The 16,203-nt window shown below is 41.1% G+C and overlaps 1 protein-coding gene across 1 annotated transcript; it reads left to right on the forward strand.

The window, feature by feature from the left end:
- Window positions 1-391: 391 nt before the first annotated feature.
- Window positions 392-5,907, forward strand: GDF3 (growth differentiation factor 3). Its single transcript, XM_069491017.1, has 2 exons — window positions 392-674; window positions 5,016-5,907. Exons 1-2 carry the CDS (start codon window positions 407-409, stop codon window positions 5,843-5,845), a joined length of 1,098 nt encoding a protein of 365 aa, XP_069347118.1. The 5' UTR covers window positions 392-406; the 3' UTR covers window positions 5,846-5,907.
- The last annotated feature ends 10,296 nt before the right edge of the window (window positions 5,908-16,203 follow it).

Consider the following 16,203-nt stretch of genomic DNA (forward strand, 5'->3'; position numbering starts at 1 on the left):
AATCAAACTAATGAAGTATAAAACTATGAATTACTTGATACTGTGTTTCTAGCACCTATCTCAGCACCTTGCACAAAATAGATGCTTACTGTTTGTTAAATAAATAAATGCACGTCTCCTCTTCACTCTGTCTACTGTTGACAACCTCAGTTTGTTGTAGAGTTTATGTCTGTGCCTTGTTAATCTGTTTTGTGAACTTTTTTTTCTGGAAAAATAGAGCAAGAGAAAAGAAAAAAATTCTGTCTTTTCATATCCAATTACCTTTGAGGAGCTAGGAAGAGAGCAATTCACACTTGATTATCTCACATCAGGTACATTAGCAACACCTGAGTTGCCGGCAGTCTGGCCTCAGCGCTCTCCCCGGCCTGACGAGCCAGGTTTGTGGGTTTGTGCCACCGCAGAGGCCATGCTTCCTCCCCTGCCAGTTTTGGCTCTGGGCTACCTGTTAACGCTGGCCTTGAGCCAGTCATTCCAATTTCAAGAATATGTCTTTCTCCAATTTCTGGGCTTAGACAAGGTGCCTTCGCCCCAGAAGTTCCAACCTGTGCCTTATATCTTGAAGAAAATCTTCCAGGATCAAGAGGCGGCAGCAACCGCTGGGGCCCCCCAAGACTTATGCTACGTAAAGCAGCTGGGCGTCCCTGGGAATGTACTTCGACTTCTCTCAGACCAAGGTAAGGAAATTTTGAGTGTTTTCCAGAGAAAAACCTGGAAGTGAGTGGTGTGAAGAAAGGAAAGGAGAAGGAGAAATAATAATTACTGATGGCTCGTGGAAGCCCTTGTGCCGGCATTTTGCATATTTTATCTCACTTCATCCCAATCCTGAGAGGAAGCTAGTTATTCTTATCAAGTCTTTAACAATAAGGAGATTAAGGCTCAGACAGCAGGTAACCTGTAATCTATTCAAGACCATTCAGCTGGTGCGTGAACAAAGTCAGGATTCCTAAGTTTTTTTCTGAATCAACTGCATTGTGCTTCAGCTCAGGTTAAAGTGGTGAGGTGGCCTCAGTACTCGGTCTGCCACTCTTCAGCCCACAACATACACAGCCTGATACCTGTGGTACGGCAAGCAGGGGACGATTTTGAGCTCAGTTTTCCCAGGAGTCCTGCTTACCCTCTCCACAGCTCTCCATTACCTTTGTTGGGTGGAAAAGGTTGTTCTTGATCTGTAACTACAGAGCAATAATACATGCCACTGTCGTGTCCACCACATAAGGATCCATCCCATAGTTTCCGAAACCGACCACCCACTAGGTTAGTCAGGTCTTCCTTTGATAGATTCTCCTGCCCGGTTCCGCCCTTGCCTCTCCCACCCAATTCTTATGTAAAGTTTCAGATGGGTTCTGAGGATCTGCATGTCTATACAGCCTCCTAGGTGTTTCAGATGCAGAATTGAGAGCGGCATTAGTTAGTTTTACAGCTACCAGAGAGAAAATATGAATATTTGTCCAAAAAGCTTTTATTGGATATCTACAGTGAGCCTGGAACTGTGGATAGCCTTGAGAATATGAAGAACACTTGAGAGAAAGGCTGCCCTTTTAAAGAGTTTGTACAAGGCGAGATAGAAAATAGACAACTTCCATGTGTTGTGCTAAGTATTATGATAGAAGCTCAGGGCTCTGAACGTGAGGCATCGGGGAAAATTCCTTGAGGGAAAGAGGTAGGAGGAGTGTGAAGGGCTTGTTGAAGGATTTTCTGTGGAGAGTGGAGAACAGCGCAGGATACAGTTTGGAGAATGTTCCCGCTCCCTCTTTGGAAGGAACTTTGATTTTGAGATGATCTTAATTCTATCAAATGATACAGGAAAAGGACATAATCTCACTATCACTCTTCCCCAGTCCTGTGAGAGAAAACTACCACTAATAGTTGGTGCATATTCTTACAGATTTTTCTTTTTTGCATATATAGATTATTAACTTGGAATCTTTTTGTTTAAATGGGGTCATACTATACATTCTTCCAGTATCATGAACATCTCTTACACGTCAGAAGAAAAATGGTCTCCTTATCTTTATTTTAATGGTTGCATGATATTCCAGTATACAGACATGCTATAATTTATGTAATTGGTGCCTCATTCATGGGCATGGATGTATTGTTAATATAAATGGTGCTGCTTTACATACACTTGGGTGCGTGGGTACTTGCTTTTTCTATTATTTCCTTGGGATAAATTCTTAGAAGGAGATTGTTGAATGAAAGAGTAGACCCATTTAAACTTTTATTTTATTTATTTATTTATTTATTTATTTTTTGAGACAGAGTCTCACTCTGTTGCCTGGGCTAGAGTGCCATGGTGTCAGCCTAGCTCACAGCAACCTCAAACTCCTGGGCTCAAGCAATCCTGCTGCCTCAGCCTCCTGAGTAGCTGGAACTACAGGCATGTGCCACCATGCCCGGCTAATTTTTCTATTTATATTTTTAGCTGTCCATATAATTTCTTTCTATTTTTAGTAGAGATGGGGTCTTGCTCTTGCTCAGGCTGGTCTCGAACTCCTGAGCTCAAGCCATCCTCCCGCCTGGGCCTCCCAGAGTGCTAGGACTACAGGCGAGAGCCACTGCGTCCAGCCATTCTTTTTTTTTTTTTTGAGACAGAGTCTCACTTTGTTGCCCAGGCTAGAGTGTCATGGCATCAGCATAGCTCACAGCAATCTCAAACTCCTGGGCTCAAGCAATCCTGCTGCCTCAGCCTCCTGAGTAGCTGGAACTACAGGCATGTGCCACCTCACCTGGCTAATTTTTTCTATTTTTAGTTGTGTGGCTAATTATTTTTTTTCTATTTTTAGTAGAGATGGAGTCTCCCTGTTGCTCAAGCTGGTCTTGAACTCCTGGCCTCCCAAAGTGCTAGGATACAAGTGTGTGCCACTCTTGCCCGGCCCTGATCATTTTTCTATTTAGGATTCTTCTTTTCCTTAGTGATTTGCAAGGCTTCCTAATCATTGGTAAGAGCTCTTTATAACCAGAGGTTTTATCTCTTCTTGTATAAGTATTCTTAGTTGTTCTTTGTGTTTTTAATTTTATTACATGGTCTTTTGTCTTTTGAATGTAGAACTTTTTTGTTTTCACACTGTCAAATCTGTCCATCTTTTCCTTTCTGGAATTTGGGTTTTCTTTTCATGCCTAAGAATGTGACTTAGTGATATGGGTAAATGCATTAGAATTAGAAGCTGTGAACAGGAGAGATCGACTGTTTCAGAGAGATTGAGGATACAGACTGAAAACATCCCTGCCTTTGACAGTTAGCCAACCTTTGAGAATGCAGTTTCAGTGGAGTAGTAAGAGTTAGAAAATAACAGAAGAGTGTGTGGTAAGAAGTAGAGACAGCAAATATAAACCAATCTTTTTAAAAGATGGGCAATGAAAAGAAAGGGACAGATGACACAGTGGGCTTGAAGAAGAAACTGGGTAATTTTAAATGTGTCTTAACGTTGTTGTGTTTTAAGAGGCTTGAGAATGAAGAGGCATGATAGTAGGGTGCCTAGAATGTTCATTTCTGGGTTGTAATTTCTCCACAAACTGAATGACCTTAGAAAAATACCTACATAGGGTGGAGTCCCTCTGCCAAACAAAATGGTGGGATTAGGCCAAAGAAGTTATTTGTGGAAAGGGAGAAATTGAAGATGCAAAAAATTAAAAAAGTAAAGGTATACTCTCTTGGGTCTTGTCCTTGTGGAATAGGTGAGGTTTGAAAATTCAGGCAGGAAAGTTAGCTTTGAAAACAGGGGAGTACATCTACTTCCAAAGAAGGACATTATATGGGGAGACATTGAAGAATCACAGTGTTCCTCAATAATCAGTGAGGTGGGAGACGAAATATTCAGAGATACAAGAATGGAAATTTTTGACATTGACAACTGTGGTCCTCAGGTAAGGAATTGCCTAAGGATGAGATATCAGGGGTTTCTGGAGGTTCAGTCTTGGCTGGATGGCTGGCATTTGTGTTAAGTCAATCTGAGTGATTGCACTTTGGCCAGCAACACCTGACAGTCTAGACTGTTCTTAAACATTTTTTGTGCCCTGGGTCTCCTTGGCAGTCCATTGAAGCTGATGGATCCCTTCTCAAACTAATGGTTTACATGCCTGAAATAAAATATTTAGGATTTCAAAGGAAACCAATTAAATATTGAAATATATTTTTAAAATATTTTTAAAACCAAATGTATATAATAATAATATATATGATGCTTTATTAATGCAATAAATAACAAGTCCTGGAGGGGACTATAACTATCATAATTTCAAGGTAGCAATAGCATAACTTAGTGTATGAACATACCTATGATTTTTATTAATAACAATGTCATAGGCCATGATAATATTACTGGGATTTGTTACCTATATTCGTAATTGAAGGAAATACTAAATTTCATTTAGAGTTTAGAGGAAATAAAAATGTAAATATTTTTCCCATTCAAGTTCATCAGCCCTCTAAATTCTATTCGGGCCCCCTTGGGGACCTGTAGATGTGAAGATAAGAATCTCTGTCCTTACAGCTGGATGTGGTAGCTCACACCTGTAATCCTAGCACTCTGGGAGGCTGAGGCAGGAGGATCGCTTGAGGTCAGGAGCCTGAGACCGGCCTGAGCAAGAGCGAGACCCTGTCTCTACTAAAAATAAAAATAAATTATATGGACAGCTAAAAATATATATAGAAAAAATTAGCCGGGCATGGTGGTACATGCCTGTAGTCCCAGCTACTCGGGAGGCTGAGGCAGAAGGATTGCTTGAGCCCAGGAGTTTGAAGTTGCTGTGAGCTAGGCTGACGCCACGGCACTCTAGCCTGGGCAACAAAGTGAGACTCTATCTCAAAAAAAAAAAAAAAAAAAAAAGAAAAAGAATCTCTGTCCTTGAATGAGGAAAGGGAGAAACAAATCCTCCCAAATGGTAGGCCTCGAGTATAACTGATAATTCTCTACCTGTCTCTTGTATATGTGCCATTTGAGATTTATATCATATCGTGGAATGTGAAGTCAGATATATTATGGTGGCTCTCACATGTCTCTGTTCCTGTCTAGGCTTCTTTCTTTACCCGAAGAAACTTTCCCAAGCTTCCCCTTGTCTACAAAAGCTCCTCTACTTTAACCTGTCTGCCATCAAAGAAAAGGAACAGTTAACAATGGCCCAGCTGGGCCTGGACCTAGGGCCGCGTTCTTACTATAACCTGGGACCAGAACTGGAATTGGCTCTGTTCCTGGTTCAGGAGCCTCACGTGTGGGGCCAGTCCAGCCCCAGGCCAGGTAAAATATTTGCGTTGCAGTCAGTACCATCGCCACAAGGTGCCCTTTACTTCAACCTGCTGGATGTAGCTAAGGATTGGAACAGCAACCCCCAGAAGAACTTGGGTTTATTCCTGGAGATACTGGTCAAAGGAGACAGAGACTCTGGGATGGATTTTCAGCTTGAGGACACCTGTGCCAGAGTGAGAAGTTCCCTTCATGCTTCCCTGCTGGTGGTGACCTTCAACCCTGGGCAGTGCCCGCCTTCCTCCCGAAAAAGGAGGGCAGCCATTCCTGCCCTCAGGGCTTCTTGCAAGAACCTCTGCCACCGTCACCAGCTATACATTAACTTTCAGGACCTGGGCTGGCACAAGTGGATCATTGCCCCCAAGGGGTTCATGGCAAATTACTGTCATGGAGATTGTCCTTTCTCACTGACCACCTCTCTCAACTGCTCCAGTTATGCTTTCGTGCAAGCAATGATGCATATAGTTGACCCAAAGATCCCCCAGGCCGTCTGTATCCCCACCAAGCTGTCCCCCATTTCCATGCTCTTCCGCGACAATGATGACAATGTCATTCTACGACATCACGAAGACATGGTAGTTGATGAATGTGGCTGTGGGTAGGATGTCAGAAATAGGAATAGGAGTATCCCTAGGGCAAATCTTCTAATAAAACTACCTATGTGAAATGAAAATATACCTATGTTTATAATTTGTCTTCCTGGAAAATCTATCATGATTATGCCTATAATTATACACACACACACACACACACACACGTGCTGGAGCCCTAATGATCTTGGCTAATTTCTGCTCTAACATATTCATTATGTATATGATAGTATAGTAGACTCTAGACAGAAGGAAACTGGCATTTATGGATGGCCTCGTATGGACAGGCATTATTCTCTGTTAGTTTACAAACATTATTTCACTGTTCTTTGAGGTAGGCATTGTCATTTATGCTTTAAAGATGAAGAAGCTGAGGTTTAGAGAAGCTAAATAACAAATTTTCTTATGGTCACCAGTTTTCCCTGGCAGATCTCATATGCTAACAGTGACTTAAAAAATTATTTTAAGAAAATATAAATAATATAGAAAACTCTAAAACCAAGAGAAACCTAATATCTACTTTTTCTTCTGGTCTTTTGTTGATGTTATATATGATTCTTATACCTCAGATCACATGTAGATATAATTTGTATAGCTTTCTTTTCTCACTTAACATTACATCGTAGGACTTTTTTCCTATTGCCAACATCTACAGCTAATATAATGGCTGCACTATATGTGATTGTTTAGGTATATCATAATTAAGAGAAGGTTTATCATTAGACATTATGAAGTTTGCAGTTTTCATGATAGTATTATAACTCTTTGTTTATTTGTCATTGTTCATATTTTGTCCCCATCCCCTTAGAAAATTTTCAGACATAGAATTATAGAGTCAAAGGCATAAGTTTGGCTCCGCCTGTAATCCTAACACTCTGCGAGGCCAAGGAGGGAGGATCACTTGAGGTCAGGAGTTCAAGGCATAAGCTGACTCCTGTATAATTAAAATATATTGATATTAAAACAAATATGGGTGTATTTTGGGGTAAAATGAAAATTCACATAGATTTCAAATATGAAACTCTAGACATGGTAAAATACTTTGGGTTATCTCAGGAAGTATGAGTTTGCTTACCACTCCCTTTGGGAGAACTAAAGTGGAAAAGTTAATGAATCACTGATTTATTTAGTCCCTTCTTTTTTTTTTTTTTTTTTTTTTTTTTTTGAGACAGAGTCTTGCTTTGTTGCCGGGGCTAGAGTGCCATGGCGTCAGCCTAGCTCACAGCAACCTCAAACTCCCGGGCTCAAGCAATCCTTCTGCCTCAGCCTCCCGAGTAGCTGGGACTACAGGCATGTGCCACCATGCCTGGCTAATTTTTTTCTATATATATAATTTTAGCTGTCCAGATCATTTCTTTCTATTTTTTGTAGAGATGGGGTCTCGCTCTTGCTCAGGCTGGTCTCGAACTCCTGAGCTCAAACGATCCGCCCACCTCGGCCTCCCAGAGTGCCAGGATTATAGGCGTGAGCCACCGCGCCCGGCCTTACTCCCTTCTTTAATGTCAGTTGTCACCACGTTAAATCAACGTCTCCATTCTCACCTGGATTGTTTCTACAATTTGTAACCTGATCTTCTGTTTTTATAATTTTTTAAAAATATAGATTGTAACTTAGCTATATTATAAATATACGCAAAGACTCCTGCATAACTTCCCAGTCTCTTTTCCCATCCTCCCAATGAAACCACCATCCTGAATTTGGTGTATATCTTTTCTATTCATTTTTCTTTCTTTCTTTTTTTTTTTTTTGAGACAGAGTCTCAATCTGTTGCCCGGGCTAGAGTGGTGGCAGCCTAGCTCACAGCAACCTCAAACTCCTAGGCTAAAGCGATCCTCCTGCCTCAGCTTCCTGAGTAGCTGGGACTACAGGTGCGAGCCAACTTGCCCAGCCCTTTCCCATTCATTTCTTTAAAATTTTACTATGTATATTTGTATCTATAAATAGTACAAAGCATTGTTTCACAAATATGTGAACTTCATACAAATAATACTGGAATATGTTTTTCTACCACTTTTTCCTCAATTTATTATTTTTGAGATTCATATAGGTTGATAGGTGTGGTTATAATTAATTTTTTTCCCAGTTTAATAGTAATCAATTACATGCATGTTCCACAATTTATTTATCGACTATGCAATTATTGGACACCAAGGACATTCAAACAGATTGCAAGAGTCGTTTCTGTAGAATGGACACAGAATCTCTTTGCATGAGATCTATTTGTGCAGCTAGGGCTTCAGTGCAGGAGAGCAGTGAATGTGGGCAATTTTTTTTTTTTTTAGAGATAGGGGCTCACTCTGTTGCCCAGGCTGGAGTGCAGTGACTATCCACAGGCAAAATCATCGCACACTACAGCCTCCAGCTCTGGGGCTCAAGGGATCATCCCACCTCAGCCTGCTAGTAGCTGGGACTACAGGTCACCTCGTCTGGCATGGGCAATTTTTAAGGAGAATGGAGAAAAGCCTATGGAGTTTGTGGCTACTCTAAATATATGTCCTTGAACACAAACGAAACTGATCTTTAAAAAGCACTCACCTTGTCAAATGCATCATTTGAATGAGAAACACCATTCTGACAGATACCAGTGGGAGATTGACTTTGGACTAATCATTTAGAACAAGTTAGTGGAACTATTACTAACTGGGATTATGTTGACAGTAATAACCTATATCAATATGTTTACAAGGCACTTTTGGATGTTTGTTGAAGAAAAACTTAAAAAATTAATGTAATCAAAGAAAGATGAGTAGTTGTTTTGGTAAAGGTGGCAGAGCTTTGGTGGGGCTACTGTGGTACCAGCACTGCCCTGTGTTTTGTGGGCCCAGGATTTTTTTTTTAATTTGTAGAGATGGGCTGGGCGCGGTGGCTCACGCATGTAATGCTAGCACTCTGGGAGGCCGAGGCATGAGTACTGCTTGAGCTCAGGAGTTTGAGATCACCATGAGCAAGAGCCAGGGACCCCTGTCTCTATCTAAAAATAGAAAAAATTAGCTGGGTGTGGTGGCACGCACCTGTAGTGCAAACCACTCAGGAGGCTGAGGCAGGAGGATTACTTGAGCCCAGGAGTTTGAGGTTGCTGTGAGCTAGGCTGACGCCACTCTAGCCCGGGCAAAAGATTGAGACTCTGTCTTAAAAAAAAAAAAAAAATTGTAGAGATAGGGTCTCACTATGTTGCCCAGGCTGGTCTCAAACTCCTAGGCTCAAGCAATCCTCCCACCTTGGCTTTCCAAAGTGCTAGGATTATAGGCGTGAGCCACTGTGCCCAGCCAGGCCCAGGATTCTTAGTAGTGCACTCGGACTTGAACAAGAGGGCCTGATTAGCATAAGGAAAATTCATAAAATGTCTTCTGTAAATCAGAGTTTACAATAAGATGCCAAGGGAAGAGAGCTAGCCAGCACATTCTCTTTGATATAAACAAGTACAGGAGACTGGGCATGGTGGCGCACACCTATAATCCTAGCACTCTGGGAGGCCGAGGTGGGCAGATTGTTTGAGCTCAGGAGTTCGAGACCAGCCTGAGCAAGAGCAAGACCCCATCTCTACTAAAAAAATAGAAAGAAATTAGCTGGACAACTAAAAACATATATATAAAAAATTAGCCAGGCATGGTGGCACATGCCTGTAGTCTCAGCTACTCGGGAGGCTGAGGCAGGAGGATTGCTTGAGCCCAGGAGTTTGAGGTTGCTGTGCGCGAGGCTGACACCATGGCACTCTAGCCTGGGCAACAGAGTGAGACCCTGTTTCGGAAAACAAAAAACAAAAAACAAGTACAGATGGAAATCAAGTTCTCATTTGAATGTGTATTGGGAAATCAGAGGAAGGGAATTAGGCTAAGTGATCTGAAGGGCAAGATTTATTAACCTCCAGGACCAGACACTGGAGAAATTTTTCTAGTCATTTCAGACCTTATCTCAATGATTAATATTCTAATCAGCCTACAATATGCTCCATTGGATTCTAGCTTCCTTATTAATATTACCTGCCAAACCTGCTTCCTTGAGTCAGCAAGCTGCTTATATTGACTGGCCTGATCCCAAATCACATTAGCCAAACATTACAAATCATCTTATAGTGCAGGTTATTTCTGAAGCAAATTCTCTCCACAGTTTCACTTTTATTTCATCCAACTGATGAAATTTATAATTTCAGCATATAATTATTGTCTATTATATGCCAATTACTGTCCTAGGTCCTGGAATATAAGGATAAATGGTCACTTTCATTGTAGAGCTTAAAATCTAGCACATTTGACTATAAATTACTTGAATATATACAAGTTAAAAAATAGCACATGCCTCAATATATGCTTATTTAATTATTTGTAAATTATATGCATTATTTTACTAATATTAATAAATTGTGCATATTTGAAAATGCTTCACATTAAAGTTTTAGTTTTAGATTCATATTTTCTTCTCTTGCCTCAGTGCTTCAGGCAAGAAGTTCTAAAGTTTTCCTTCTCCCACTGGGATGTTTCAAGGTGCACATCCCCCAGGCTGTGTGCATCTTGCTTTGGAGACTTCTGCTTTGTCAGGAACTTGACTTTGCTCCTGTTTACTATGACATTGACTTAAATGATCCTGATCTTCTGACTCCAGCCCGATGTTGATTTGCCTTCCTTCCATGGCCTTCCTTATCTTAAACCTTGAATTCTTTGGGCTAATTTCTAAAATTGCAAGTGTATGCCAGAAAGCCTACTGATCAGGGCTGCATTAGTAAATTTATGTTGACTGAATTTTTACTGCTAGATTTCCTTAGTCTAATAAATATATTTCAATTTCTGTGTCCATGTGTTTAATACCCTCATCTCATTTAAAAAATTATTAAAAGGATAGTGGCTACTTCCTTCTTCTAGTAGTTCTGTGGTTGGCTGATTTGTTCTGCTTCTGAATTAACCAGATTATCTCCTGAAGCTATTCTCATGCCCAAGGCTAGACAACACGCATAACCACCTTCATGGCTTTGGGACCCACAGTATCCTATTTTTTTTCTTTATGTCTGTCAGACTAGTCTACAAATAGAGTATGTGCCCTGCAGGTCAGTGCTCCCCAACCTGTGGTGAGTTGTATAATTTCATTATATATTACAATGTAATAATAATAGAAATAAAGTGCAAAATAAATGTAATGAGCTTGAATCATCCGGAAACTTTCCCCCTCTACCTGGTCTATGGAAAAATTGTCTCCTATGAAAACGGTCTCTGGTGCCAAAAAGGTTGGGGACCACTGCTGTAGGTCAAGTTATGTGCTGTGATTGGGGCAGGAGAGCGCAGGGTAGGACTTTTTATTCTAAAACATAAATAAATGCTGCAGGTGTTATAGCACAGCTATTTCAATTTTTTTTATTTTTTAAAAGACACTGTCTTGATCTGTCACTCAGGCTGGAGTACAGTGGCCCAAATCACAGCTCATTGTGATCTCAAAATACTGGGCCCAAGCCATCCTCCCCACCTCAGCCTCCTGAGTAGCCAGGACTCCAGTTGTGTGCCACCATGCCCAGCTAACTTTTAAAACAATTTTTTGTGAAGACATCTTGCTGTGTTGCCCAGGCTGGTCTCCAACTCCTGGCCTTAAGTGATCCTCCCACCTTGGTCTCCCAAAATGCTGGGATTACAGTGGCTTACTGCGTGAGCCACTGTACCAAGTTCTTATGTTTTTTTTTTTTTTTTTTAGAGGAGACAGGGTCCTGCTCTGTCACCCAGGCTGGAGTGCAGTGACATGATCCTAGCTCACTGCAGCCTCCGACTCCTGGGCTCCAGCAATCTTCCTTTCTCAGCCTCCAGAATAGCTGGGACTATAAGCAGATGCTACCACGCCTGAGCATAGCTATTTCAGAGCATTTTAAGACTCATGATTTTATTTAAAGGCAGGCCTGTCCACGAACTCACAGACCGTCAGTTTGATTTATTTCTATTCAATTTTGCATTCATTGAATATCTTTGTGAGGAAAAAAGAGACTTCTTTCCTCACTAATTTGTAGGTTCATGGCTGAGGCACCTACGATATATGACAAAAGGCAGATTAAGAAGAGAAAACCATATAAATTTATTTCATGTAAGTTTTATATGACATGAGGGCCTTCAGCAAGGAAGATGCAGGGGAACCTGTATAATTTTATGCTAAGTTTGATAATGAGGGGACAGTCCTGCAGAAGCATGATTGGACAAAGGGGGCATGTTCCAGTGGTGAAAAGCTGGGGAGAACTTAGCAAGGCCTGTTTGGTCAGGTTCTTGGCATCTCTTTGTCTTCAAGGATAAAGGCATGTTTTTCCTTTGGGTATGGGTGGTACCTCTGGAGTGAAGGTTTTCTTCAGAGGAATGGCAGAGTTCTGTTACGGCCTGCTTCAGCGCAGAAGGGCAGAAGGTGAGAGTGACCTTCCTGCTTCTGCTCTTTCTTCAAATGCCAAAGTGTCATATTTTGGGGTAATGTGTCCTGAACCTTATTACTTTGAAATGTAGAACAACAGCTAAGGCACAGATTCTGCCTCTGGGTAGTTTACCATAAAATGATGTTTTCCAAAATCAGGTCAGGCCTAATTTTTGTTTATTTTTAAATAAGAATTGGAGGCTGGGCGCGGTGGCTCACCCCTGTAATCCTAGCGCTCTGGGGGGCCAAAGTGGGAGGATCCCTTGAGCTCAGGAGTTTGAGACCAGCCTGAGCAAGAATGAAACCCTGTCTCTAAAACTAAAAAAAAAAAGTGAATTCTACTGAATAAAAGAAGGGCTGCTTTTGATATGCTTATTTAGAGATAGTATTATTTTGACAGAGGACGGTGTTAGGAAATTTTAGCCTGGTGAAAAGCCAGAGCAAAAGCAGGAAATAGACGGCAGAAATCTAGAGGGACTTGAATTACGGGAATGTATATATTGGGGGGCGTCGGGGGCAGGTGTTGGCTCTGCTAATTGTATTGCTTTTCTGCCCTCTGCTGATTTAAACAGGGAAGAGCAAATCTATGAAAACACGGTTCCTGGTTCCTTGCATCTGGGAGACAAAAGGACCTGTGGGGAACCTGATGAAACACACACACTCCCCCAGAAAACAATACAGATGAACACACAAGATTTCTCATATAATTTTCAGTGGCTTCATGGATAAACTATAGAATGCTGAAGAGCACATTCTTCTTTTTTTTCTGCTTTTTTATTTTTTTTTGAGACCGCGTCTCGCTCTGCTGCCCGGGCTAGAGTGCCCTGGTGTCAGCCTAGCTCACAGCAACCTCAAACTCCTGGGCTCAAGCGATCCTCCTGCCTCAGCCTCCCGAGTAGCTGGGACTACAGGCATGTGCCACCATGCCCGGCTAATTTTTCTATATATATTTTTAGCTGTCCATATAATTTCTTTCTATTTTTAGTAGAGACGGGGGTCTTGCTCTTGCTCAGGCTGGTCTCAAACTCCTGAGCTCAAACGATCCGCCCACCTCGGCCTCCCAGATGGGTTGTCTTTTTATTGTTGAGTAGTAACAGTTCTTTTTATACTGATGATACTAGATCCTTATCAGATATATAATTTGTAAATACTTTCTCCCATTCCATGAGCTGTCTTTTCATTTTCTTGATACTGTTCCTTGTAGCACAAAAGTTTGTAATTTGATGAAGTCCAATTTATCTATTTGTCATTGTTACTTGTCCTTTAGGTGGCATATTTAAGAAATTGTTGCCTAATCCAAAGTCATGAAGATTAACACCTATGTTTTCTACTAAGAGTTTGATAGTTTTAGCTCTTACATTTAGGTTTTTGATCTATTTGGAGTTAATTTTTGTGTATCTTTTGAAGTAGGGGTCCAAATTTATTATTATTCATGTGGATATCTAGTTATCTCAGCACCATTTGTTGAAAGGAGTATTCTTTTCCCCACTGAATGGTCTTGCCACCCTTCTTATTATTTTTATTTAATTTCAGTATATTATGGGGGTACAAAAGTTTAGGTTACGTATATTACCCTTTCCCCCCTCCCCCCCCCACCATTCTTAAATGTCAGTTGACCACATAGCCATTGGGAAGGTTACTATATTAAAAAAAAAAAAAAAAACAGAAAATGACAAGTGTTAGTGAGGACGTATTAATAGAAAAATTGGAACTCTGTGTACTATTGGTGGGAATGTAAAATGGTACAGCCACTATGGAAAATAGTATGGAAGTTCCTCAGAAAAATAAAAATAGAATTGCCATATGAGCCAGTAATTCCACTTCTGGGTTTAGCCAAAAGAACAGAAAGAAGGATCTTAAAGAGATATTTGCACACCCATGTTCATAGCAGCACTATTGGCAATAGTCAGGAAGTAGAAGCAACCCAAATGTCCATTTACCAATAAGTAGACACACAAAATGTAGTATATACATACAATGAATATTATTCAGGCTTAAGAAGGAAGAAAATCCTGTCACATGCTAAAGCATGGATGAATCTTGAGGATATTATGCTAAGTGAAATAAGGCAATCATAAAAAGACAAATATTGTATGATACCACTTAGTTGAGATATCTAAAGTAGTTGAATTCACAGAAACAGAAAGTAGAATGCTGGTTGCCAGGGCCTGAGGGGAAAACGGGAGTTGTTGGTTAATGGGTACAGAGTGTCAGTTTTGCAAGATGAAAAGGTTCTGGAGATCTGTTGCACAACAATATGAATATATTTAACACTACTGAACTATATACTCAAAAATGGTTAAGATGGTGAATTTTGTATTGTGTGTTTTTATCACAACGAATATAAAATAAAACCAATTGACCATAGATGTGTGGGTTTATTTCTGTGCAGAGGTCTTGTAGATGCTTCAAGGGATAAAGGGAGAGAGAGAGAGAGAGAGAGAGAGAAAGAGAGAGAGAGAAAATAACCAAGATTAAGAGAGGGGGCCGGGCGTGGTGGCTCACACCTGTAATCCTAGCACTCTGGGAGGCCGAGGCAGGAGGATCGCTCGAGGTCAGGAGTTCGAGACCAGCCTGAGCAAGAGTGAGACCCCCGTCTCTACTAAAAATAGAAAGAAATGATTTGGACAGCTAAAAATATATATAGAGAAAAAAAATTAGCTGGGCATGGTGGCACATGCCTGTAGTCCCAGCTACTCGGGAGGCTGAGGCAGAAGGATTGCTTGAGCCCAGGAGTTTGAGGTTGCTGTGAGCTAGGCTGACGCCATGGACTCTAGCCCAGGCGACAGTGCAAGACTCTGTCTAAAATAAAAAAAAAAAAAAAAAAAACACGAATCCATAGAGACAAAAAGGTCAGTGGTTGCCTGGGACTGGGAATAGGAGGATTGATTGCAAACAGACACAGAGAATTTGGTGGCGGGGAGTGATGGGAATTTTAAATATCTTGATTGTGGAGTAGTTACATAAATGTATGTGTACATTTTTCAAAATTCATAAATTTCCAGGTGTAGGATACTGACCTAAGCTGAATAGTTATATTTTATAGTTGATTATCTTCAACCTCTGTTACAAACGAAGTCATGATAGTCTATCATATCTCATGATTCCAAGTGTTTTTTTTTTTTTTTTTTTTTGAGACAGAGTCTCACTCTGTTGCCCAGGCTAGAGTGAGTGCCGTGGCGTCAGCCTAGCTCACAGCAACCTCAAACTCCTGGGCTTAAGCGATCCTACTGCCTCAGCCTCCCGAGTAGCTGGGACTACAGGCATGCACCACCAAGCCCGGCTAATTTTTTCTATATATATTTTTAGCTGTCCATATAATTTCTTTCTATTTTTAGTAGAGATGGGGTCTCGCTCTTGCTCAGGCTGGTCTTGAACTCCTGAGCTCAAACGATCCGCCCACCTCGGCCTCCCAGAGTGCTAGGATTACAGGCGTGAGCCACCGCGCCCGGCCCCAAGTGTTTTTAAACAAAGCAGAAGATGGATAAAGTGCTTGATAGGAGTTCTAGTAGAAAACAAACCCAAATTGTACACCCACTTTAGTACCTCCTGTGAGTATGTCCTACTGTATTAGTTTTCTGTTGATGCTGTAAAAGATTAACACACAATTAATGGTATAAAACTGTTGGGGTAGCTTCGACATGTTAGGGTGACCTCGGGGTATTGGCTGGCATAAGACCCTCTGCGGATGTGACAGTCTGCATAGGTGTGGCTGTTTTCCAAATGGTAAGGACATTCCAAGGGCAGGAGGAACTGAAAACCGTTTCTCTCCTGGGGTGGAAAACCGCTCCAGGGCTGCAATCAGGACTGCCCAACCTGCTGGAAAACTAACCTGGCCGCAATCCCAAATTTATGTTTTTGTTTAGCTTTAGGCTAGAAATAGCTTTGCTGAGATCATTATGCACCTCAATATCTTAATCTTTATAAATAATCTTTAAAGTTTGCCTGTGGGATATCTTTAGGATATGTAGTCTTTATGGAAATCTATAGAACATTGTTTGCCT

This window comes from Eulemur rufifrons, chromosome 16 (genome assembly GCF_041146395.1).
Source record: "Eulemur rufifrons isolate Redbay chromosome 16, OSU_ERuf_1, whole genome shotgun sequence".
In the NCBI taxonomy this organism is placed as follows: Eukaryota; Metazoa; Chordata; class Mammalia; order Primates; family Lemuridae; genus Eulemur; species Eulemur rufifrons.

Bases quoted from the DNA above. Each gene is read 5' to 3' on its own strand.
- GDF3 (XM_069491017.1), top strand. From the start codon at position 407: ATGCTTCCTCCCCTGCCAGTTTTGGCTCTGGGCTACCTGTTAACGCTG. The intron at 675-5,015 runs GTAAGGAAATTT...GTTCCTGTCTAG, and splicing joins TCGACTTCTCTCAGACCAAG to GCTTCTTTCTTTACCCGAAG.